Here is a 25,961-nt window from a genome sequence, read left to right as displayed (position 1 = left end):
AATTGTAAATACGTTAGCATTCGTAGCATTTAAGCTAGTGGACTTTTTTTTAAGGCAAGCTATACTAATTTAATCTACTAAATTTACATATTGATCAAACTAGATGTATGTTTGAACACCAATTGTTTTGTGCCATTGTTATATTGTTAAAATCTGTGTCGTTTTGAACATAAGTGTTCATATGTGTGTTACAGCTAAAGATGCACCGATACCGATACTAGTATCGGCAGGGGGCGCCGATCCGGCCCGAAATGGTGGTATCCGTATCGGCGAGTACCAACAAAGACGGCGCCGATACCATTTACCGGTCCATTATTATAACATTTGACCAAAGCCTTTTTCTCCTCCTGGCGCTCACTACATTCTGTCTCTGTGTTGTGTGATGACACGTGAACACCAAGCAGCTATCGCTATTGGCCTGCTCCAGACCAATGAGAGCGGGCCAATAGCCACTCCTGACCAATCAAAAGGGGGCTTTTTCATATGGACGAAAAACAAACCAGGAAATATGGCGGCGCCGCGGCGGTCGGGAAATATTTCCAAATAAAAATCCTGTCGATTAAAATCAATGGCTGCATGCAAGATTTGCGGTCTGAAACTTTGGAGATGTGGAGTTAAATCGGCCAGTTTCAATACCTCGAACTTGATAAAACATTTGAAGACGAAACGTGAACGAACACAACGAGTTTGAGCCTGCAAGAGCAGGACTGCTATCCAGAGGAAGAAGGCCGCTGGACCGGAGCCACACTCTCTGGTCAGTTCACTTCGTCTACTTTACTTTTATTGTCTTTTACTGAAAGAAATGCCGCAATAATTTGGGAAGTGTTTCCAAAGTATTGTTGTCACCTTTCAGAAATAGAAATAAGGGACTCCTACCTCCCGAAAAAAAGGAGAGACGGGATGCTGTGGTCAATTATTATTACTTATAATTGTTAGCGTCCGCAAATGCGGAAACAAGGTTGAACCTCGAAGCAGACAACAAGCGGGGGATACATAAAAGGGTTTAATGATTGCAAACAAAAAATAACACGCGATCGCGGGACAGTAGAAATAACAAAAGGAGTCCGTGACAGCAGGTCGACGGACAAACTAAGACGATAGGCTGCGGTTACAAACGAGAGCAGCACACTAACAGAAAAACCCAATGCAGGGGCATAACAAGCAAATGTAGCGAGATTATTGTGCCAGATGTCAAATAGCGATCAGCAAGGCAAATATCTCGGCAGCCTTCTCTGAGATCACCCGTGCTTAAATGCTGCGTTGATCAGCCTGCATTGGATTCAAGTGCCACGCCCAGCAACAAAACACAATCTAACCAGCAGCAGAATGTGACAATAATTTCATGAAAGTTGCACTGTTTGGACTTTGAGAGGTTTAAAAAAGTTTATTCAGAGTTTATTATTATGAATTTATTTTTACTTTCTTACTGTTGGGCTAGTATTATACATGTTTTATTAATTTCACAAATTTAGCACTATTTTGGCCTTTGAGAGCGGAAGGTTTATTCAACTATTGTCTACTAGGGTTTAGTGTACTTTTTCCTATTTTGCAAAGGTAAGCAACAGCCTGACAAAGCCTTGATAGCAATGATTTCACATCCAATTATGTAACTCATTGGAAAAAAAAAAAAAATAGGAAAAAAAAAATATATATATATATATATGTATATATAATCGGGGTGGTATCGGTATGGTATTGGTATCGGCCGATACTGCACAGCCAGGTATCGGTATCGGTATCGGGGCCAAAAAATGGTATCGGTGCAACACTAGTTACAGCTTTACAAAATGTCAAAAGTAAAGGAAGTAGAAAGCTTAAAAAAACACAATTGCCTTGTTTGCTGTCTGTAAAGCTGAACAACTTCACGTTTAGCGAGGACAGACATGTCATATTAATAAAGTAAAGTAAAGATACTGTGAGGTACAAAAAGGTACTGTTTATGCAGCTAAAAAAAAACAAAAACAAAAAAAAACACTGGAGACAAGATGACAGAAGAAGACTCCGGCCTCGTAAAGTCGAAATTGTAAGTCGAGTACGACGAAAACTGGGGGACTGCCTGTAATGTGTAGGGCGAACCCATTATTACGGCAAATCCCCTGTGAGTACCAAGGTATTGACATCCTACTTTTAGCTATGTGATTACTAATACTGGCACCTGACAAAACCGCTTTATTATATTCTTTATGCGTGTTGGTTGGTGCAGTTCAGTCAAAGCTAGAAATGGTGATTGGTAAGATGCCTTGCATGCCTCCTTCAGTGGTTCTGAGATGGGTGAGCATGGAGGAAGAAGGAATCTCTGGAATATCACGCCCCAATTTCAAATTAGCTCGTTTACGGAGCAATTTGACTTACAAAGCTATTGTCATTAAATCAATCGGGACAATCGGATGAGCATACCCTAATTGGGGTTTAAATCACCAATTTTCCTGACGATACGATATTGATTTGTTGGGAAATTCATTCATTCATTCATTCATTTTCCATGCCGCTTATTCCTCACGAGGGTCGCGGAGGTGCTGGAGCCTATCCCAGCTAACTTCGGGCAGTAGGCAGGGGACACCCTGAATTGGTTGCCAGCCAATCGCAGGGCACAAGGAGACACACAACCATTCACGCACACACTCACACCTATGGACAATTTAGAGTGTTCAATCAACCTACCATGCATGTTTTTGGGATGTGGGAGGAAACCGGAGTTCCCGGAGGAAACCCACGCAGGCACGGGGAGAACATGCAAACTCCACACAGGAAGGCCGAAGCCCGGGATTGAACCCTTGATCTCAGAACTGTGAGGCAGACGTGCTAACCACTCAGCCACCGTGCCGCCTGTTGGGAAAATTCATTATTATTATCATTAATGCTGCTGACTTTGTGGAAATAAGGAATCAGCCTGCAATAGAATAGAATAGAATACAATAGAACAGAACGCCTTTATTGTCATTACACACAGTGTCATGAGATTCAAAGCTGCCCCATGGAGTGCACACACACACAAAAAATGGATTAAAAAGTATGTACACAATAAAAACACAATAAATAAAGACTTGTAATGGGAGTAAAGTAGTGTGTGGCTTACATAAAACACACTCCTTGCAGCCCTCTTCACAGGCCATGCAGTTGCTGTAATCTGGATCCTCTACTTCGCCTGAAAGAATGAGAAATTCTCCTTTTGGTGGAGTTGAAGAAAATGCATGGTGCTCACGTGACTTTGCTTGCCTTCGCCGCACTCCAACTTGGCGCAGGTGCCGTCAGTCAAGTAGTAGGACGAGTTGCACCTAAGGCAGTGGGTGGAGCTTGTGCAGAGCGTGCATTGGTGTGAGCAGGCCTTGCAGCTTCTTTCTTCAGTGTGGTAGAAGGCCTCTGGACAGGCGTCCACGCAGTGGCCTTTGTGGAGGTAACGCGCCATACCAAATTTATCTGCAGCATTTAAAAAGGCTTAGTTTACTGTTGATCATCATCAGACTTTTTTTTCTTCTGCTTTCTCACACTCTAGCAACCATTATACTACTTAAAAAGCGAAAGCTGCTTTTCAGGCTGAATTTACTCTCAAAAGGGAAAGTTTGTGTTTGCTGAGAAAAAGGAAAAAGTTAGATGAAGATGAAGAACTGAAGCATGTGAACAAAATAAGATGAAACCTGTCTGTTGGTTAAAGCAAGCCAGAGCAGCCATAATGAGTTAGATAAATTGATTCCTACAATGATTAAAGAGGGTTCAATCAGTCGCTTTAGATGTGAATCAGCATTAAATTCAACCATATAGTCATCGATCAGTTCATCAATTGATCAAATATCGTGTCTGTCCTTGGATAATAAAAGCCATATAAATGCATGTGCAATGATTCATACAGACAGCCCTAACAAATGGTTATAAGAAATAATTTGTTCTCACCGGTGTCACAACTTGTGCAGTTGGCAGGCCCGGCCTCTACACAGGTAGCACAGGTGTGGTCACATAGGTGGCACTGCCCACTCGCCCGGTACTTGCCTCTGGCGCACTCCGTCAGACAGTGGCCCTCGTCCAGAGCACTGCAACCACATCCGATCGAAAAAGAAACAAAAAATTATAACAAATTCTGTATTATTATACCAGATGGAAACAAACTTAATATAGTGTTGAACCTTTTCTGCAATTCCCTACAAATCCTTTGAGATGCTGCAACTTTAAAGAACTGAATTTGGACAGAAACTTACAATGAGTTTTCTTTGCACCGTCATCAGTTTCTAGTGCTCTTCAGCGCTTTGGCTTATTGATCACAATTGTTTAGTATTAGGTGGGAACAATAGTGTGGCTCAGCATTATACTTGTCCTGAGTGAGTCCAACTCACTGTGAGGTGTCACAGCTAATGCAGTCTTGATGTTGGGGTCCTGTGCACTTCAAGCATGTCTGATGACAGGGTTGACATGTTTCATTGCTGTCCTCGTACTCCCCTGTCATAAGGGAAGAACAGTAAATTCAGTGATTGTTTGTTCCAAAATGCAATAAATATAAAGCCTTAGATAGATAAAGACTTAGATATATTGTAAAATATATACATTTGATTTATGGAATGAATTGTGAAAATAATTATAGAGAGTAAGTTTGAACCTGTTTGACGTATCTCATGAGATTATACTTATTTTGCAGTATTACGTTTTTTTTTTTTTTTTTTAAATGTATAACATAATATTTATTTAATTTAATTCAATGTTTTATTTATTGACGAGCATTTTGAAAATATTTAATCGCTGTTTTTAAACTTTATTCCATGATGTGTTGAAAAGTTACATTGAAAATGACATCAAACACAAAACCTGTTGGGGAGAACCAATAATTTCATTCGTTGAATAGGAATGTAGTTAGGCAAAAAGGTTAAGTAAAAAAGGTAAAGAAAGACAGTATAGCTATAAAGCAGGGGTTTAATGAAATTTAGATTCAATTGATCAATATTCCTTAATATATATATTTTTAATGTGATGTATTAAAAATACTTCATGAATAATGAATGGTTAATTAAATAAAAATGTTTTTTACTGCTCTTTTTTCTATATTAATATATATTGCGGAAAACACTCAGGTAACTTGAAGTTCCGCTGTGAGACCCCCAATTTGGCCAAATTTTAAAATTGTCCAATATGCATGTGTGATACATCATTGGAAAGCATAAAATCTCAATTTTCTGGGAAACAAAAAACAGCAAAACCCTAACTGGAGGTGAGAGCACGCGAGAGCAGAATTAAAGACGCCATGATTTTAACGCGATATTATCGCGCACTTACCTTGTTTCGATCCGAAAACTCGATGTAACATGTATCACCGAGTGTCAAGACACAGCTGTGAATGGCCACAGATGCATTTTTTGGGGATTTTACGGGTGGAACATGGTAATATAACAAGGGTCGCGATGCAAAAATCGCAGACATCAAGGAGTGGTCGAGATTTTCATTTACATATATTTACCCTTTTAAATGTTTTTTTTTTCAAAATTTTTTGGTGTTTATTATTTATTATTATTTATTATTATTATTTATCATCTAAAATATTGGGGACAATGCGACAGTGACGAAAAAAATACAATTAAACGATAGTTATGAACTAGATATCCGTGACTTTTTTACAGACGGCATTTTTTTCATTGAGACGTAATTTGTTTAAAAGTTTAAGATATCGGAGTCAATAATTTTTTTGTCGTTTTTTTTTTTTTTTTTTTTTTTTAACTAAATATTAGACATCAATTATTGAGTCTAAGCTAAAAATGACAGACATTTCGAATAATAAATACGATTACTTTCCTTCTTCTTATGGCTGGGTCGAAACAATTAAAAATAGTTTGCGGGCTTATTTCGCCATGAATCTGCTATGGCAGCATATAGACATATTGTTCTATCAAACACAAAAGTTTTTTTTTGGCTTAAAATACAGCAGTTTATTTTAGAGAAGGGTGCAAGAGCAGAAACTGCTTTATCAGTCTTGTCTGTGTTTTCCTCCATATATATTTGTTTACCAATAAATTAGCTAATATTGTAATTGTGAGGTTAATGACATGATGCTTTAGTTTTGCCACCAAGAATCACTGAATTAATAAAAGATCAACTTAAAAGCTTAAAAATGATTAATTTTGGTACAGACAAGACTTCTAAACATCTTCTAAACAAGACAATACAAATTTAATGAATTACAATTTATTTTGATGAATTAAGTTAGATTTTTATTCTGTTTATTTTATACTAGCATAAGATAACTTTTTGAAAATACTAATAAACTAACCATTTAATGAAAGTCCAACTTCATTTTCTTTAATTTTATTAAACTAATCCAAACAAGCAGTAGAGATGAGATGCTATCAAAGTAATGAGAGAGTGTGACTGCAAACAGCAAAATGTGTACTGCTTTCTGTTGTGTTTGTTTGGACTAGAGGACGTGAGCCAGTAAATGCAGGCAGACACTGACCATCTGCGCACGCCGTGTGGAGAACACATTCGCCCTCCTGTAGGCTGTGACCGCTTGAACAGCTGCTGCAGTTACCCCGACTCGGCCCAACACAGGTGAAACAGCTGGCGTCGCACCTGTAGGAGCACAAGAACAGGAAGTCATAGCAGTGGCCTGCACACAGAAGAGGCCTGCTGTCAGAAGATAAACAAGATGCCCACCCCTAAACACACACCAGTGCGCTCACCTCCTACACATCTCGCGCCCGCCGGCTATCTCTGAGTTTGTGGCGAAGAAGCCGCTGCTGCAGGAGGAGACGCACCTCCATTCCTCCATCAGGTAGCTGTTTGCACACTCTGTGCACGCCTCCACGCCAGGACCTGATGAGCCAGAAAATAGGAAGATAAGGGTATGTCACATTTGTACGAAACTTAGGGTGTTACGAGCCGTCACTTTGGGTTTGTAAAGTAATATGCAATAAATGATGTCATATAGTTTAACCTTCAAATACCTTGTGTCAGTTTAGACTTATTAAAAACAATTTAATGTTTAATGGTCAATCTAACAGTCATTATTTAACTGATGACCCTGTGCTACTCTATCCTGTCGGACTTTGGGCAAAAAACAAACTACACCCTTGCTAGTCTGAAACAGCAATCATACAAAGACAGACACCAATTCACACTCACATACCAAAGCCCCTTTCAGAAATGTACCAAGTCAAGTAATGTTCCAGGATTTACCAAGTAAGCGCTCATGTGTGAGTCTGTTGACTTTGACATTAGCTGGATCTTGTCTAGCTAGGGACCAAGTCACATGCCTGGCCCATTACTGGGTTGCGTTATGTCTGAATGCATCAGGTAATGTTCCGCCTCACTGCATAGTGGTTGATGAAGTAGCTATCATGTGACTACACTACATCTCATTTTCTTTACCGTAAGATGAAATAACATTGACAAGCAGTAACAAAGATCTCATTGACGACTGTATACAGATGGCAAACCGAGCGGGACTCTGTGGCTAAGCTAGGGTGACCAAACGTCCTCTTTTGCCCGGATAAGTCCTACTTTCACGTAGTGTCCTCGTGGTCCGGGCGGGTTTTATAAATTCATAAAAATGTCCGGTTTTTAACTTTTTTTTTTGTAAACTTTTATAGCAAAGTTTGACTTTTGCCTCAGCTAGCTATCACTAAGCTAAACCGCGCTAGGCATTATGGGAAACGTAGTTTTGAACTGCTACGTTTGGAAACATGCTGATTGAATAGTTTGTCAGTTTATTTCAGTTTTTGTTTGTGTGCAATCTAGAACATTGAATGAGAACATCAATTGAATGGGAATAACAATTTGTCAAGGACAACTGTCGTGATAGTAATTTATAAAAATGTTTAGTTGGTACATAGCCTACTGTGTGTATGTGTATTGACTGGACTACATTTCTATGGGTCTGCATTATATGTATATATATTTTTTAAAGTCATTATTTTTTTTTCAAACTGCATTTTTCCATCCAGAGTGAGGGGGCACACTTTAAATATATTAAAGTGATATAGGCATCATTGAGTGAACTTCGAGTAAAATTCAAGTATCTTGAGGCCGGGCTGAGGCTGGGCTGAGTGTCCTCTTTTTTAGAAATCAAAATATGGTCACCCTAGGCTAAGCTAATACAAGTACAAGTGTTATTGCATATTTTCTCATTATTATTTATAAAGTGCGTACGACAGGAGAAAAAAAAAGTCTTAAATATGATTATTATGTGGATTAGAATCATATTTTGAGACGATTCGACTATATACAATAATTTAGCAAAGCACAGAAGACGAGAAATTAGTCTTTTAATTTGCCGGTTAGCCACGCCTACCATTATAGGGCTCTGGCGTCCCCAACAGGTGGATGACGTCAGCGGAGTCATGATTTCATCTGATTTAGTATGCAGCCCATTGAGGGGGAATTATTCAAAACGAGGAAAACGCGACGAAGAGAGCCACAAAATGTCACTGTTTCAGTCTCTCTACTCCAATATTTTTACACGATATTCTTTTTATCCAAGTATTTTTCCCCAATAGCTAAATAAATGGTTTGAGAAGGACCAGTCAGCCCGTTAAGGGGGAAATATTCAGGACGAGGAAAACGTGACGAAGAGAGCCGCAAAATGTCATTGTTTCAGTCTCTCTACTCCAATATTTTTACAGGATATTCTTTTTATCCAAGTGTTTTTCCCCAATAGCTAAATAAACGGCATGGTCATGACAAATAACAGTCTTGTGCTAAATGGAATATGAAATAATAAAAAAGCATTTATTCAAGACGACATGGCAAAATTACTCCATAATGGTCAAAACTGTCGACTTCACCTTTACTGTCGCACCTCCCAAACGATATATTATGCCACCTAAATTGGGCTTATGTCATTTCCCTTCCCCGGCTTCGGAGAATCTAAAGAAACCAAGTGGCGTGACAGCTAGCCGACATGCTAACCCGAACCGAGTGATGTTTCAAAGTCTTCGAAGTGGAAAATCACACATAATTAGCGCGGATTATTTGACATGACGACTGCGTTGTCGATTGTTTTCGCCGAGGAGAGCAATTTACAGCTCGTTCCCCTGCTACTACGGACAGGAGAGCTCGCAGGAGAGGAAAGCAGCTGGACAATGACCGCTGAACAAACCGGCCGACGTCGGAGGAGCGTGTAGCTGCCAAATGTTCAACACGAAAATGGAAAAATAATGCTTTACTACACGGCGAAGTCGTAAACAGCAAGAGACTCAGTGGAGGAGGGCGGCTGCAGTTGTTGTGCAGCTAACATGTGCAGCTAATGTGTATGAGGAGAGCTTTTTACATGCCCATCCATGACATAATACAAAACATGATGTTAACTCACTTCCTCGTAAGTCCCATGGTCCCACAGTAGTAGGGCTTGTTTTGGCCAATATCCACCGATGAATAGAAACCTTTTGAAACCCCATAAAGGCGCACACGCCCCTCCCTCATACAGCAAGATTTTTCTGCAGCCGTTTGGCTGGCGTGATGCGAAAAATAAACGTATTAATCCGCAAAATCAGCTGAATGCTTAGTCCTTCTCATTCAACAGTACGGCTGTATAGTGAGGAGGACTCCTTCCTCCGTACACGTCACAGCGCCCTCTTTCTCAACTCGAGACCATTGCCAGAAGTCACTCATTATCATGGCGCGGGATTCAAAAAACGAAATAAATACAGCGATCGCTTCCACACACATCCAAGCTGTCCATTTCATTCAGGAGCATAAAATAAAGCGTGTATTATGAAATAAACATGCATTTTTGTGTCACAGGCACTTTAATTAAACCTTGTGATTGAGAATGCATCGTTGTTCAGTCAAGGTCTCTCAAAAATTAATGGGCCGGATCAGTACAGAAAATTAACTTTTATTTCTTCAGCAGGATCTTAAAATGGTAAACAGGCTTGACGTCATTCCTGGGTTTCAGTTGATACGGGCACGCTGCACATCTGAGAGCGGCGGCTGGGGGGGTTTAAGTTTCAGCTCACCATGTCTGAAAGCCAGGATCCAGGTTGATACAGTGAGGAAAATAAGTATTTGAACACCCTGCACTTTTATAAGTTCTCGCACTTAGAAATGATGGGCAGGTTTGAAATTTTCATGGTAGGTGCTTCTCCACTGTGAGAGATAATCTAAAGAAGAAAAAAACAAGAAATCACAGTGTATGATTTTTTAAAAACAATTTATTTGTATTATATTGCTGCAAATAAGTATTTGAACACATGTCTATTAGCTAGAATTGTGAGCCTCAAAGACCTGTTAGTAACCTTTAAAAAGTACAATGAATACGTGGAATGGAGGCGAACTTTTTGACCTGTTTGAGGCAATTAGCTGCATATTAACACCTGTCCACCCCAAACACCCAGGAAGACTCCACCTCCTAACATGGTCAAAACCAAGAGACAGAATTGTAGACCTCTACAAGGCTGTAAAGAGTTACGGGGCAATTGCCAAGCAGCATAGTGAATCCACCGTTGGAGCAATTATTAGAAAATGGAAGAAGCTAAACATGACTGCCAATCTCCCTTGGACTGGGGCTCCATGCAAGATCTACCTCGTAGGGTCTCAATGAACTTAAGAATGGTGAGGAATCAGCCAAGAACTACACAGGAGGAGCTGGTCAATGACCTGAAAGGAGCTGGGCCCACCATTTTCACGGGTACTGTTGGTAATACACTAAGACATCACGGTTTAAAATCATGCATGGTGCAGAAGGTTCCCCTCCTTAAACCTGCACATGACCTGGCCCGTTTTAAGTTTGACAATGACCATTTGGATGATCCAGAGGAGTCATGGGAGAAAGTCATGTGATCATATGGGATCAAAATGGAACTTTTTAGTCTTAATTCCACTCATATTGTTTGGAGGAAGAAGAATGGTGAGTACCATCCCAAAAACACCATCCCTACTGTGAAGCATGGGGGTGGTGGCCGCATCATGCTTTGGGGGTGTTTTTCTGCACATGGGACTGGATGACTGCATTATTTTAAGGAGAGGATGACCAGGGCCACGTATTGTGAGATTTTGCGGAATAATGTCCTTCCCTCAGGTAGAGCATTGAAAATGGGTCGTGACTGGGTCTTCCAACATGACAATGGCCCAAAGTAGACAGACAGAATAACCAAGGAGTGATTTAGGAAAAAATATAACAAGTTTCTGGAGGGGCCTAGCCAGTCTCCATACCCAAACCCAATAAAAATTTTTAGGGGAAGCTAAAACTCCATGTTTCTTAGTGATAGTCCAGAAATCTGATTGATCTAGAGAACATCTGTGTGGAGCAGTGGTGCAAAATCCCTGCTGCAGTGTGTGTAAACCTGGTGAAAAGTTACAGGAAACGTTTGACCTCAGTAATTGTAAACAAAGGCTACTGTACCAAATACTAACATTGATTTTCTCAGGTGTTCAAATACTTATTTGCGCAGTATAATACAAATATATTGTTAAAAAGAATCATACACTGTGATTTCTGGATTTTTTTAGATTGTCTCTCACAGTGGACAAGTACCTACCATGAAAACTTCAAACCTGCTCATCATTTCTAAGTGGGAGAATTTAATCATCAAAATCACAGGGATTTCAAATACTTATTTTCCTCACTGTAGCAGGTCATGTTATGTTGCAGCACATTATGTCTGAAAATAGCTATGAAGAGACAACCACCCGTTCAAACTCACACTAAAACGGTCACTAAAGTGACTGAAAATGCAAATATTTAACAATGTCCTTCTTTTGTACAGCTGCGGTGGTACACTGATGTGGCTATATGTCAATTTCACTCATATCCATTAAAATTCATTCCATATTTAGCATTGTGTTAATCAATAAAATGATGGTTCTCGTGGAAACATAAAAATGGTTAAACTATGCGCTTTAAATGTACATATTTTCAACAAGACAACAGTAACTGTTCAAGAGAGAGCTTGAAACATGGGGAGACTCAAAACAGTAAAAAGAAGTCTTAAGATTAAGTTGCAGATGCAGTTGTGCCTTTTAATTTACTGTGTGCTTATGCTTATATCTAAAAGAAATGAAAGGTCAGGGAATACTGTGTGACTAGATAAAAAAGTTGCTACTTTGCCAAAAGTCCACTTGCTGCCTTTGTAAAGTAACTTCTCCCCTATTGATGACAAGAGTGCATGTCACCTACCAAAATAGATGAATATCTAATCTAATTTAAGTGAATTTATATTAATTTGGTAATTCCCATGGTAGTTCAGGAGGCGGTCTTTGGAAAAATTCCCCCCAACCCCCAAAGTCTGAGAACCCCAGCTTTAATCGCTCACCGGCACAAACGGCGCACACCCGGTGGCAAGGTTTGCATGCGCCCTCAGCCTCATTGTAATACAATCCTGGCGAGCAATTCCACTGGCACTGGTTCCCACGCAGACTGGATCGAGGGCGGAAAGAGAGAGGAGAGGAAGATGCTATGACTTGGCTTGACACACTCAGCTAATCATGAGATGTCAGGGTGACTCATTCGTTGAGAGTCTCGTACATGGCAAACACTAGGTCAGTTGAGCGAAACACAGATTAGGGATTTCGTCTGGAAACTTCTGTTTGTCGGAGGATGCAGTGCCATAGAACAGGGTCAGAGCGGTAGGGAAGTTTGAATCTGTTTTAAGAACTGACTGCACCTCTATTTGCATTGGTTACTACAGATAAACAATTACAGTGGGGCAAATAAGTATTTAGTCAACCAGTAATTGTGCAAGTTCTCCCACTTGAAAATATTAGAGGCCTGTAATTATCAACATGTGTAAACCTCAACCATGAGAGACAGAATGTGGACCCCCCCCCCCCCCCCCCCGAAAATCATATTGTTTGATTTTTAAAGAATTTATTTGCAAATCATGGTGGAAAATAAGTATTTGGTCAATACCAAAAGTTCATCTCAATACTTTGTTATGTACCCTTTGTTGGCGATAATGGAGGCCAAACATTTTCTGTAACTCATCACAAGCTTTTCACACACTGTTGCTGATATTTTGGCCAATTTCTCCATGCAGATCTCCTCTAGAGCAGTGATGTTTTGGTTGCCCGGTATACCAGACTCACCGCTGTTCCAGCGATTGAGTCTGGTGACCGTCCGGCGGATCAAATTCCGAGGGCGGAGCAAGCCACAGCAAACAGACAGCGGAGTGGACCAATCAGCGACGGGCAGACGTGACGTTGTTAAAGCGACAATTAATTAGCGTGAGCGGAGAATGGAGAAGTTTATTCAACATGGCTAGCGCGAGCCATGTTGACTGTTGTCAATGACGTTTTTCGATGTGTTTTTGGTAATTTAAAACTGGTTTTACCGCAGATTGGAATATATTCTCGGCTCTCCCGTTCGCCATCTGTGTTGTAGAGATGACCTTCGGCGCGCAAAAGTGACGTTACTCGTTAAGAACACGTCACGCAAATAAACGAATCTGATTGGACGATTGATTTTGTACCTTGCTCGAGAGGCCGTTAATGGGCTGGGTCCCGGACTATTTCTTACAGTGTTTGAAAAATACAGGGAGAATAGTCTGGCTGTGCCAGGCAAATGTTTTGGGGCTGTCATTGGGCAACACAGACTTTCAACTCCCTCCACAGATTTTCTATGGGGTTGAGATCTGGAGACCGAATAGGCCACTCCAGGACCTTGAAATGCTTCCTACGAAGCCACTCCTTTGTTGCCCTGGCTGTGTGTTTGGGATTATTGTCATGCTAAAAGACCCAGCCACGTCTCATTTTCAATGCCCTTGCTAGTGGAAGGAGATTTTCACTCAAAATCTCTCGATACATGGCCCCATTCATTCTTTCCTTTACACAGATCAGTCGTCCTGGTCCCTTTGCAGAAAAACAGCCCCAAAGCATGATGTTTCCACCCCAGTGCTTCACAGTGGGTATTGTGTCCTTCAGATGCAGTTGAGTATGCTTTCTCCTCCAAACACGAGAACCTGTGTTTCTACAAAAAAGTTCTATTTTGGTTTCATCTGACCATAACACATTCCCCTGGTCCTCTTCTGGATCATCCAAATGCTCTCTTGCGAACCGCAGACGGGCCTGGACGTGTACTTTCTTCAGCAGGGGGACACGTCTGGCAGTCCAGGATTTGAGTCCCTGGCAGCGCATTGTGTTACTGATAGAAGCCTTTGTTACTGTGGTCCCAGCTCTCTGTAGGTCATTCACTAGGTCCCCGTGTGCTTCTTGGATTTTTGCTCACCGTTCTTGTTTTCATTTTGACGCTACGGGATGAGATCTTGCATGGAGCCCCAGATCGAGGGAGATAATCAGTGGTCTTTTATGTCTTCCATTTTCTAATAATTGCTCCCACAGTAGATTTCTTTACACCAAACGTTTTACCTATTGCAGATTCAGTGGTCCTAGCCTGGTGCAGGTCTACAATTTGTCTCTGGTGTCCTTCGACAGCTCTTTGGTCTTGGCCATAGTGGAGTTTAAAGTGTGACTGACTGATGTTGTGGACAGGTTTCTTTCATACCGATAATGAGTTAAAACAGGTGCCATTAATACAGGTAACGAGTGGGGCCTCGATAGACCTCGTTAGACCTCTTTGACAGCCAGAAATCTTGCTTGTTTGTGGGTGACCAAATACTTAGTTTCCACTCTAATTTGGAAATAAATTATTTAAAAATCAAACAATGTGATTTTCTGTTTTTTTCCACATTCTGTTTCTCATGGTTGAGGTTTACCCATGTTGACAATTACAGGCCTCTAATCTTTTCAAGTGGGAGAACTTGCACAATTGGTAGTTGACTAAATACTTATTTGCCCCACTGTACAATGCTGTATTCTTATTTAAAAGACAGATTTTTGAAATTAGAATCGCTGCTGTGAATAAAATTTAGCCTAAAATACACATTTTGAATGTCAAATACACAAACACGCCATTGTTGTATATATTTGTTTTGTCCTTTCGTGCGTATGTTAGTACGAATTGGAAATAACAAAGATAAGCCTAACTGCAGATGCAGACTTAAAATAATGTGACTAGCTATTCCCCATTGTTATGACTCTGCAATGGGCCTATGGAGGAGTGCGAATTGTTTACTAGGCACTTGTCGGGGGCCTCATCAGATGCTCAGCTCACCTTGAGTCTGCTTTGCATTCTGTGCAGATGCTGGAGGATGTGCACTTCGAGCACATCTCGCTGCACTTTCGGCACATTTTTGCATCTGTGGGATGGATAATCAAACAACACACTTTGGTAATTTTGCCATCTTAACTCGCACGTACACTCTCATGGACTCAAATTCTCTGGTTCCCATAAAAACACAACTACCCTCTCACCCTCCATCAGGCGCGCACACAGCAGGCTTATAATCGTATTGCTGTTTGCATTTTAGATTTAACTTTTGCTTTTGTTTGTCAGAATTTAGTTAATTTTGGATGGATTTGTTGCTTATGATAACATGTTTTTTATTTCATCAAGAGTTTTTTTAGTTGAGGTTTTAGCTTTTTATTTTATTATTTTTTTTAAATTGGGTGACCAAAAATTTTTTGCCGAAAAATATGGTTTCGGTCGCGGTCTGGAATGCCTTTTTCACTGAAATTACAATACTGACACCTACTTCCAATGGGGTGAAAGACAAAATCTAGTACAGTACCTTGTAAGCGGAACAATTGATACTATATTTGGATTTTTTTCTCAGTGGGAAAAACCCAGCGATTTGGTTTCTGAAAATACACTTGTGGAAGCTTGCACAAGAACGCTGACCACGAGTACCTGGACAAAGTGGCCTCTCTGGGACGGGAGTAGCACCAGGAAGGAGGAAACAAAAATGATGAACTCTTTACATACAATGACTAGCTACTCAACTGGTTAGTAACCAAAGGAACGGCAAAAGACGGAAGATGAAATGTTTATTGAAACACGTATGTCTACTAGGGGTGTGACAGTATTTCGAAAAGGTGATGTATCATGATACTTTGTAGAACAAAAGGTTATTGTTATGCTTCCACTGAGAACCGATGTGTCGTTTTAAAAAGGTGTCACTGTTTAAGAAAAGAAAGAAAAGGAACACAAGTGCATTTTATAGTTTTCCATTACAATAGTGTCTACGCTACCTTACTGGCTGCCATTGATGTCGCTAGACATCCAATTCATTTTGACAGTATTGGATTTGTAGTGCTGTCAATAGCACTGAAACGAGCATTCATAGCCAGTCTTGTGGGCATTTAAAGTTCATTGTAGGTGGTTTACAGGTTGGTTTTGAGTGACTTCCTATTAGTTTGGGGCCATTCTTGAATCACTTCATTTTCAGTAAACCCCCCAAAAGGAAAAGGAAGAGACTGAAAATCAACAGGAAATGATGCGAAAGGGAAATTAACTCATTGGAATTGGCTGTCACTGGTATCTACTAGTGATAAACTCAGCTTGTTTTCTGTTTATTAGCTGTTTTTTAAATTTTTTTATAATAGAATATCGTAGAACGATTCCCTGACCAATGTACCGATAATTGTTATATCACCATATAGTGAGATTATCGTTATTGTGAGCCTAATATCGCAAATTGTATCTTATCGTGAGGTATCCAGGGGTTCCCACTCTATTGTCTACAGGACTGTAATCCGATTGCCTTAATTTCTTATTTTGACACAAAAACCTGTAGAGGGGATCCAGGTCTTGAGTTAAGGGCAGTTTACATGGCGACTCTGCGACACAAAGACGCAATGACTGAGTAGTGGACTCGCCTTGTGTGCATATGGTGTCGGCCAAGACAAAAAATTCTGAATCCTGCCTCCAAAGTGGAAGAATCCGATTGCGGGTGTTATGTACTTCCCTGATCTAAGTACATGTAAGGCCGAGACTTGAATGGAACAACACTTCTTTATTCAGTGTGCTTCTCATCATATATGTCACAGAGACATAACAGAGATTCCTTTTTATACTGTAATACCACACCCACAGGAAGTGCACACTATGGCAACAGCAGTGTGAGATAAATATGTCACATCTCCTCCCCCCTTACATAACATGTCCCAGAAATAAACACAAAAATACCTCCTGTTTTCCCCTCATTACTTATTACTTATAAATCCAATCTATCAGGCGGTCGGTCGCCTGTCGCGTGCAGGATAACGACGTTCAACAGTCACTTCCGATTTCCCACTTGTGGAAACAGGTTCCGATACCGTTTCAGGTTCCGTTTGTGCATTGGTTGAATTAGACACAATTACAGCAGGATTGTTTGGGTTTGACACATCCGGTAAGCTAGACATTTCTGGTATTTTTGGCACATCCGGTAAGCTAGACATTTCTGGTATAATTACACTGCTAGCATCATCACAATCAATAGACAGTTCTGGAGTAGTGTCTGATGTTCCCAACAATTGATCCACATGGCGACGCCAAACACCATCAGCTGTCTGAACGGTGTAGGAAACAGGCCCGGTTTGAGCAATGATGGTGGCAGGGGCCCACTTTTCCTTACTCTGGTAACTCCGGGCCATAACAGAATCACCAGATGCAAAAACTCGGTTCTTGGAATGCAGATATCTGTACTTGACTTGCTTCCGTTGATCCATTTGAACAATCTAACTCAGGGTTGGTGGTTTCAGAAGATCCATGCCAGTTCGTATCTCTCGAGAAAACATGAGGCTCGCTGGCGATACTTTGGTAGTTGCATGCACAGATGTTCGGTATTTGAGGAGAAATTCGTGTAGTCTCTGATGGAGTGTACTTTGCCCTTGTGATGCTTTGAGAGCATGTTTGAGGGTCTGCACAAACCTCTCTGCCAGGCCGTTGGTTGCCGGGTGATAGGGAGCCGACTTAATGTGTTCAACCCCATTGGCTTGCAGGAATTCAACTATTTCTTTTGACACAAATTGGGGGCCATTGTCTGAGACGAGTTGTGCAGGGGCTCCGAAACGACTAAACATCTCCCCTAACTTCTCAATTGCCTTTTCCGATGTGGTTGATTTCATGATAGCTACCTCTGGCCACTTACTATGGGCATCGATAGCAACCAGAAACATTCGATTTTCAAAAGGCCCCGCAAAGTCAATATGAATGCGGTGCCAAGGGTCCTGAGGAAAATCCCAAGGATGAAGTGGGGCTGCAGGTGGATTGTTGCGAATCTTCTGGCAAGATGAACAACTTTTTACCGTCTCTTCGATCTGTTTATCTAATCCTGGCCACCAAAAATAACTTCTCGCCATTTCTTTCATTTTAACAATACCACTGTGACCTGCATGCAGTTGCGCAAGCATTTTAGCACGCAATGACTGTGGCACAATCACTCTCCTCCCCCACAGCAAACAACCCGATTGAACAGAAAGTTCCCACCTCCTGTCCAAAAAAGGTTTGAGAGCGGTGTTCTCACACTTGGTTTGTCCTTTAATTACCATGTCCATGACGACTGACAGGTCGGGGTCGTTCCGAGTTGCACGTTTTACTTGCGGCGCTGAAATTGGTGCATGTTCAACATTTCGGAAATAGAATATGTCCACCGAGGTAGGTTCATGTTTTGTGACAGGAAGCGGCAACCTCGAAAGTCCATCAGCATTGCAATGCAAATCAGATTTACGATACTTGATGTCGTATGAGTGAGCTGATAACAACAAAGCCCACCTCTGAAGACGTGCAGCAGCCAGCGAAGGGATTCCTGCATGAGGTCCCAAAATCGTTGTCAGTGGTCTGTGATCCGTTAACAGAGTAAACTTCCATCCATACAAATATTGGTGGAACTTCCTCACACCAAAAATAATGCTCAATGCTTCTCGTTCCAGTTGAGCATAGTTTGACTCTGCTTTGTTAAGTGTTCTCGATGCGAAAGCAATTGGTCTTTCATCTCCGTTCGGGAACACATGGGAGATGACAGCACCCACCCCATAGGGTGAAGCATCACATACCAGCTGTATTGGATATGAAGGGTTGAAATGAGTGAGAACATCTGATGAAATCAGGGCGTTTTTCGCATTTCGAAAAGCTTTGTTACACTCATTCGTCCATTTCCATTTTACATCTTTGCACAACAGCTCATGCAATGGTTTAAGAAGTGATGCCAAATTGGGAAAAACCGTCCATAATAGTTCAATAGACCTAAAAAAGATCCAAGCTGACTCACATTTTCTGGGGCGGGTGCATCCACAATTGCCTTTATCTTTGATGGAGCCTTGTGTAGTCCTTTGTGGTCTATCACATGCCCGAGATACTCCACCGATGGTCCCAAAAATTCACATTTTTCCTTGCGCACTCGAAGACCATACTGCCTTAGCCTTTTTAAGACAGCATCCAGGTTGCGAAGATGCTCCTCGTCGTTGGATCCGGTGTAGAGAATGTCATCCAAGTAACATTGCACTCCTGGCAATCCACTCAAAATTTGATCCATAGCCCGTTGAAACAGAGCAGGAGCAGATGTGATGCCAAAAGGTAATCTGCAATATCTGAAAAGTCCCTTGTGCGTGTTAATTGTCAGCCACTCCCGTGATTCTTCATCCACATGCATCTGCAGATAAGCTTGGTTGAGGTCAATTTTGCTGAATTTTTGACCACCGCTCAGACCTGCAAACAAATCATTGATCAATGGAAGTGGGTACTGCTCCACACAAAGCACCGGATTCAAAGTCACTTTAAAATCGCCACATGTGCGAATTCTGCCATTCTTTTTCGGAACCGGCACAATTGGTGTCGCCCATTCGCTGGTGGTGACTGGTTCCAAAACCCCACTTTTGACCAACGCATCCAGGTCAGCCTCGACTTTGTCACGAATAGCATACGGCACTGTCCTAGTCTTCATAAACACAGGTTTGCTTCCTGGTTTAATGTGCAATTTCACTGTAATGTCCTTCATGCTGCCCAATTCCTCACGGAAAACCTCTTCATTCTTGTCCAGTATGACTTGTAGTTGTTAAGAACCGTCTGACAGCTGCCGAACCTCTAGCCAATTTACACGAAGTGCATTAATCCACAGTCTTCCCATTATGGAAGCAAAATTCCCTTTTGTGACATACACTGGAAGTTTAGCAGTTTGATCCTTGCATTGCACAGTAATGTCAGTCATTCCTTTCATGTGCACTCTGTGTCCAGTGTACGCTTTGAACACAGTGTCTGACGGTCTTAATGGAAGGTGTCTCAAACACTGTTTATAGACTTGGTAAGACACAAGCGATGCCTGTGATCCAGTATCTATTTGCATTTTGACTGGGTGACCCTCTAACTTTGGTGTGACCCAGTAACACCCTGACTTCCCGTCCACGCTCATTACATGCACGGTGTGCACGTCACTTTCATCTTCGGAAGTAGAGGCACTCTCTACCGCTTTGACATATTTCTTTGTTTTCTTCTTGTCATTCATTTCCTTATCTTTGTCTGTGCTTGTTTTTTTCCGACAGGCACGCTCAACATGACCCTTCTTCCCACAATGATGACAGTTCATTTCTTTGCACCAGCAGGTGGAGGAAAGGTGCCCTGTTTTACCGCACCTAAAACAGGGACCAGCATCATTGCTTTGGGTACTTGCCACTTCGTGTATTCTGCTCGTAATGTTCAGTTGTTGAGCCTCCTTTGAAGCCATTTCAATAGCCACGCTTACATCAAAGGCTTTCTTTAATGTCAGTCCACTTTCTGAGAGTAACTTCTTTTGTGTTGCTTCGTTTCTCAGTCCACATACCAATCTGTCTCTTAATGTGTCTTCTAAAACATCACCAAACTCACAATGTTCAGCCAGCTTCCGCAGCGCCACTACGAACATAGTGACAGATTCCCCCTCTTCCTGATTTCTCCTGTGAAATCGGAATCTCTCTGCTATCACAAGGGGCTTGGGTGAAAAATGTCCATTAAGAGTTTCCACGATTTCCCTGTACGTTTTGCTACCAGGTTTACTGGGTTGAAGCAAGTTTCTCAGTAAATTGAAAGTCTTTGGCCCAATAACGCTCAAAAACGTGGGCACCACTTTCTCTTCCGCTATTTCGTTAGCTTCCACGAAATAGCCGAACCGCTCTGTGTACGAGCTCCACTGTTCCACAAGCTCATCAAAAAGACCAACAGAGCCGATAACTCCCGCCATAGCGCCTGGTTATACAGCACCTTCAAGCTCCTTTTGAAAACTCCGCTCGTCCTCCCCACGAAGTCACGACGTGGAAGCTGAGGTCGGCGCCGTCTGTCCCCAGGAGCACCGCGACCCGCAGTAAACTCCAAAAACAGCACGTCCAAGCTGACGCAGGTCCAGACGTCCTCGTCGCCACTTTTGTTATGTACTTCCCTGATCTAAGTACATGTAAGGCCGAGACTTGAATGGAACAACACTTCTTTATTCAGTGTGCTTCTCATCATATATGTCACAGAGACATAACAGAGATTCCTTTTTATACTGTAATACCACACCCACAGGAAGTGCACACTATGGCAACAGCAGTGTGACATAAATATGTCACAGCGGGGGATTGAGGGGGTCTTCCTCGGCATGCATATCAAAGGCTCCCGCGGCGTGAGACCGCGCCGATAACGTCAGCACTCGTACGCGTCACATTGGGCGTGCGCAGCGGTGCTACTAAACATTAAAAACAGCAAATATGGCGGAATGTCGGCTTTAATTTACTGTTTTAATAATATTTTTAAATTAAATATGTTGAATGTTTCCATTTTTGTGCCTTTTTGAACCAAAGAAAAATGCCATTGCTTCGAGTGGGCGGGCATATTTTTTTCCGGGCTGAGGGAGCTTGCTGGGGTCAAAGTGCATCTTTCTCTGTCTCCCTGTAAATCTGCACTGCCCCTTAGGGCCTGGTATGAATACTACATCGTTTTCATGCGGAATTGCGACATTGTTCGAATGGAGACGCAAATGCAAATTTGAAATTTTTCACACTCTCGGAGAGTCACCATGTAAACGGCCCCTTAGTTGACGGTTTCAGAGATTTATGGGCTGTTTACATGGTGACGCTGCGACACACGCCTTTTACATGGTGATGGCAAAAACGAAAGGCAAAGACACAAACTTTTGATTAAGGTTTCCACAGCGGAACGATTAAATTGCAGGGATTGCTCCACAACCATATGAATGGAACGCTCTCACGCCGATGACATCAGCACTCGCACACATCACTTTGGGCATGCGCAGTCGCTGCTGGTAAACATTCAAAACAGCAAACATGATGGAACGGCGAATTTAATTTACTGTTTTTATTATATTTTTAATTTAAATATGTTTTATTTTCATGTTTTCGTGCCTTTTGAAGCAAAACAAAAACGCGTCATTGCTTTGAGGGGGCGAGTATGTTATCTTCCGGGCTGAGTCGGTTGTTGTCAAGGAACTACATCATTGGCTGTCGCCTTGTAATACTGCACTGCCCTCTAGGGCCTGGCATGAATACTACATTGTTTTCACCCGTAATTGCAACCTCATTCGAAGGGAGACGGAACCAAAATGTAACCATGTAAATGCAAATATGAAATTTGTCGTATTCTTGCAGCGTCACCATGTAAACGGCCCCTGAGTTACTCAGTCATTTCTGGCTGTCAAGACATATGACCTGTGTCTGATGCGTGGGTTTTTATTCCGTCATTTCTGCACACCTTGTGTTGTATCCCCAATAGAAGTTTTTACACACGTTTGCATTTCAGTCTATGGCACTCTAAAAAACTAAAACCAGATTAGAGAGGGAAAAAAATCCTAATAAAAAGGTGAAGAGCCATTCTAAAAAACTAATTAAAATTATCTAAATCAGAGAAAGAAAAATGCAAAAGTAACTAAAACGCAACTGTAATGAAAAATCTTAACTATTATAACCTTGAAATGTAACCATTGAAACATCACTCTAAATCTTAAGGTTAGTATTTATACAAGAGATTGGCACATGCTGTTATTATGAGGATCGCAATTTCTCATTTTTTTTTAGTTAAACATGAAATATAAAGAACTGAAACCCAACCGTGGTCCAGAAAGTAGCTCTCCTCGCAGACATCGGTGCAAGTATTGGTGCCCTCGTTTAGATAATACCCGTCTTGACAGGAAGTGCACTGGTCACTGCGACTTCCGGTGCAACTTTCACAAGCGGTGTAACAGCGTTTGCAACGCCGCCTGTCAGCCCAGAATCCTCGCGGACACCTGGACACACACATTCTGTCGGGACAGTAACATGACATGGGAGCCATACAAAAAATACATTTATTAGCAATAGACCTCACGCTAACCTTGTGTTGTTCTTGAACTTAAGGAAAAAGTGGGCACATGTGACACACTGCCATGGGCTAGGACCATCGCAGCCATCATCACTACATTCTGGGTTGCATGGTCCTGCAAGTGTTAAGACACAGAAATGTCACACAATCAAGTAAATATAATAAAGGACAAAGCACAGGCTGTCATCTTTACATAAGAAATTAGTTTGCGAGTGTACTGACATAGAGCATTCGTTCAGTGAAAGAAAGCTCATTAGCTAGTTCTAGGGTGAACAAACTGGTCCTCAAGGGCCGCTGTGGATCCTGGTTTTTGTTCTAACCGATCCAGCACAGATTACCCAATGAGGTTTCTGCGGAAACAAGAAGCACCAGACTGCACTTTTAAGACACCAGATTGGTGAAAAGGTGTCGTCTTGATGCGTTCGAACTAAGCCTGAACGATTTATCGTTTAAACATTGCCATCGCGATGTGCGCATGCGCGACAGTCCCATCGCAAGGACGTGTGATAGTTTGTTTGTTTTTTAATCCACATATGCCTTGCTTTCTGCTCTGCACAGCCTCCCTCCCTCCCTCTCCCAGCTATTTGGTCCTCATAGTCACTGCGGCACTTGCTTATTAAAGCTAACGATGTCTTTGATCTTGCCAAAGAAGCGGACTTCACATGGGTAGGAATGTGTCAATCATTGTTTAACTTGTTAAACAGTTCCTGCAAGGAATATATATAATGTATATGCATTTTTAAAAATCATACTTTAGGGAAAAAAAGTGAGGAAAAAACATACCTTATATGTATCTTTCCAATGCTATATCTGAATAAATACATTGAGCACACACACGCAAAAAATTGGGGGGTGGGGCGAGGCCGGAAGTATGGGGGGCCGGGGTGGGCACGGCCCACCCAGACGTGAGTTGTGCCCATCCAAACAAAATGGTGGAAATATCTATTGTAGCGTCGCACTGGATATAGAGAACACACGGAGAGTTGGTCTCACCTACTTTTTTTATTGCAGGATTAACGATTACTGTTGTCCGCAACCACGCCGAACAAGCAATCACCAAAACAAGCTGTTTTTTCAACCTCGTTAGTTATCCACGCGCTTCCTCTCTCTCCTCTAGACACAGTCGGACATCCGGGCATTAATGACGTCACCAGCCACAACAAAGCGTCGCCATATTGAAATGGGGGCAAAACACGAGTCACAAGCAGTTGCTCTGTCGTGCATTGTAGTACAAATGCGTTGACCTTTTGTCATATTTGCGGTCTTTTTTTCCGTCGGAATGACGGAAAGTTGCCGTGTTGCGGGTTGTAACACATGGAAGATTTCAGAGCCGCATTTGAAGTTCTTCATTATTCCTCGTGAGAAGAAAAAGACAAGCAAATGGCTGAAAGCAATCAATCGAGGAACAGTAAAAGAAGACGGGTCCGTCGACCTCTCACCAGTGGGAACCTAAATCCAGGCACATTTACGTTTGCAGCTCACATTTTATTACTGGTGAGTAAACTTTAATCGATTTTGTTTTTTGCCCCAATTAGCTGCTAGGATTCAATAGACTAGGCAGTGGTTATTATTACTGTAACCGACAACTTGCAAAGCGTTATTTTTCTTTTACCGTGAACTGCTCTGATCAGTCAATCGGTATATTACTGGCCTGGTGGGAATTGGTTATTTTGCCGTGACGTGTTCACGGCTAAATAACGCTTGGAGGCGAATTACCGGTTACGGCAGAAACAATCCCTCCATATATACTACCTGTTTTCTTAGTTCCACACTGCGAGAATAAGTAGACAGATGAACGAAAAAAAAAAAAAAAAAAATAAAAAAAAATAAACCCCCCCAAAAATTAATGCAGCCTCAACGGGACACAAGCCAGAGTCCTACTTGTACTGGTCCCAAGCCCGGAGAAATGCAGAGGGTAAAAAAAAAAGCTTGCATTGAGGGTGCCCCCTCAAGATTTCTTAGTGCCCACTCTGGTGGGTAAACCTAGATCCGGGCCTGGGGTGGGGTGGGGGGTGTGCTACTTTGCAGTTTTTCACTTATTGCTGGCGGGTTCTGGTCCCCGTTAACCGCGAAAAACGAGGGATCACTCTACACTGTGGTCATGGTGAGTCATCCAAAGTCTTTCCAAACAGTTATTCAAGTCATCTAGTGAAAATTTATTTTAAAGAAATATATTAAAAAAAAAATATATATATATATATATTTATATATATATATATTTTTTAATATCCCAATATAATATTGCAATATATTGCAAACCCCCCAAAAATTGCGACAATAGTTTTTTCCAATATCGTTCAGGCCTAGTTCGAACTGATACCCACACTCACTGTGGCTCTTTGTGGAATAGTTTTCCCACCCGTGAACTAGTCCATATGTTGGCTGAACATGAACTGAACCAGGGGCAGAGCTTGGTGTATTGTTGGCGGTGCCCCCCACCCCGAAAAATAATTTTGTACTTAAGGTGGTCCCCAACATTTTTCACCATGGATTTCACAATATACTGTGATTGGCTGGCAACCAGTTCAGGGTGTCCCCTGCCTACTGCCCGTAGTTGGCTGGGATAGGCTCCAGCACCCCCGCCACCCTCGTGAGGAAAAGCGGCATGGAAAATGAATGAATGAATGAATTTCACAATATAAACTTGTGAAGTGAACCTATAATTAGTTTGCATATAAAATGAACTTTTACAACATTGCAAATATATTTCAATATACTGAAATTTAAAAACAATTAGAATCAAATCTGCAAGCAGTGATGAACAGTACAGTAGCACACACACCAATGTATTCTTCAGTGAAATTGGCATTCTTTGGTGTCTCGGCTGATCGTGCTGGTCTGCGTCTAGTGGGATACGTTGGCCACGCGGTGCCATAAATCACTAGTGACCATTCCTGCAGCATCCCTGCAC

The 25,961-nt window shown here is 41.7% G+C and overlaps 1 protein-coding gene across 1 annotated transcript in view; it reads right to left on the bottom strand.

The window, feature by feature from the left end:
• LOC130906027 (proprotein convertase subtilisin/kexin type 5-like) overlaps window positions 1-25,961 on the bottom strand; it is an 82,200-nt gene that overhangs the window by 34,768 nt on the left and 21,471 nt on the right. The window contains exons 14-24 of the mRNA XM_057819899.1: window positions 25,833-25,955; window positions 23,063-23,165; window positions 22,801-22,991; window positions 15,020-15,104; window positions 12,225-12,328; window positions 6,654-6,786; window positions 6,428-6,543; window positions 4,326-4,428; window positions 3,889-4,025; window positions 3,217-3,417; window positions 3,077-3,145 (exon numbers count right to left, since the gene is read on the bottom strand). Coding sequence (XP_057675882.1) covers window positions 3,077-3,145; window positions 3,217-3,417; window positions 3,889-4,025; window positions 4,326-4,428; window positions 6,428-6,543; window positions 6,654-6,786; window positions 12,225-12,328; window positions 15,020-15,104; window positions 22,801-22,991; window positions 23,063-23,165; window positions 25,833-25,955 — 1,365 coding nt within the window. The remainder of the gene's footprint in view (window positions 1-3,076; window positions 3,146-3,216; window positions 3,418-3,888; window positions 4,026-4,325; window positions 4,429-6,427; window positions 6,544-6,653; window positions 6,787-12,224; window positions 12,329-15,019; window positions 15,105-22,800; window positions 22,992-23,062; window positions 23,166-25,832; window positions 25,956-25,961) is intronic.

The sequence above is a fragment of the Corythoichthys intestinalis genome, chromosome 17 (genome assembly GCF_030265065.1).
Source record: "Corythoichthys intestinalis isolate RoL2023-P3 chromosome 17, ASM3026506v1, whole genome shotgun sequence".
Lineage (NCBI taxonomy): Eukaryota > Metazoa > Chordata > Actinopteri > Syngnathiformes > Syngnathidae > Corythoichthys > Corythoichthys intestinalis.
This window is presented reverse-complemented; position numbering and strand designations above follow the sequence as displayed.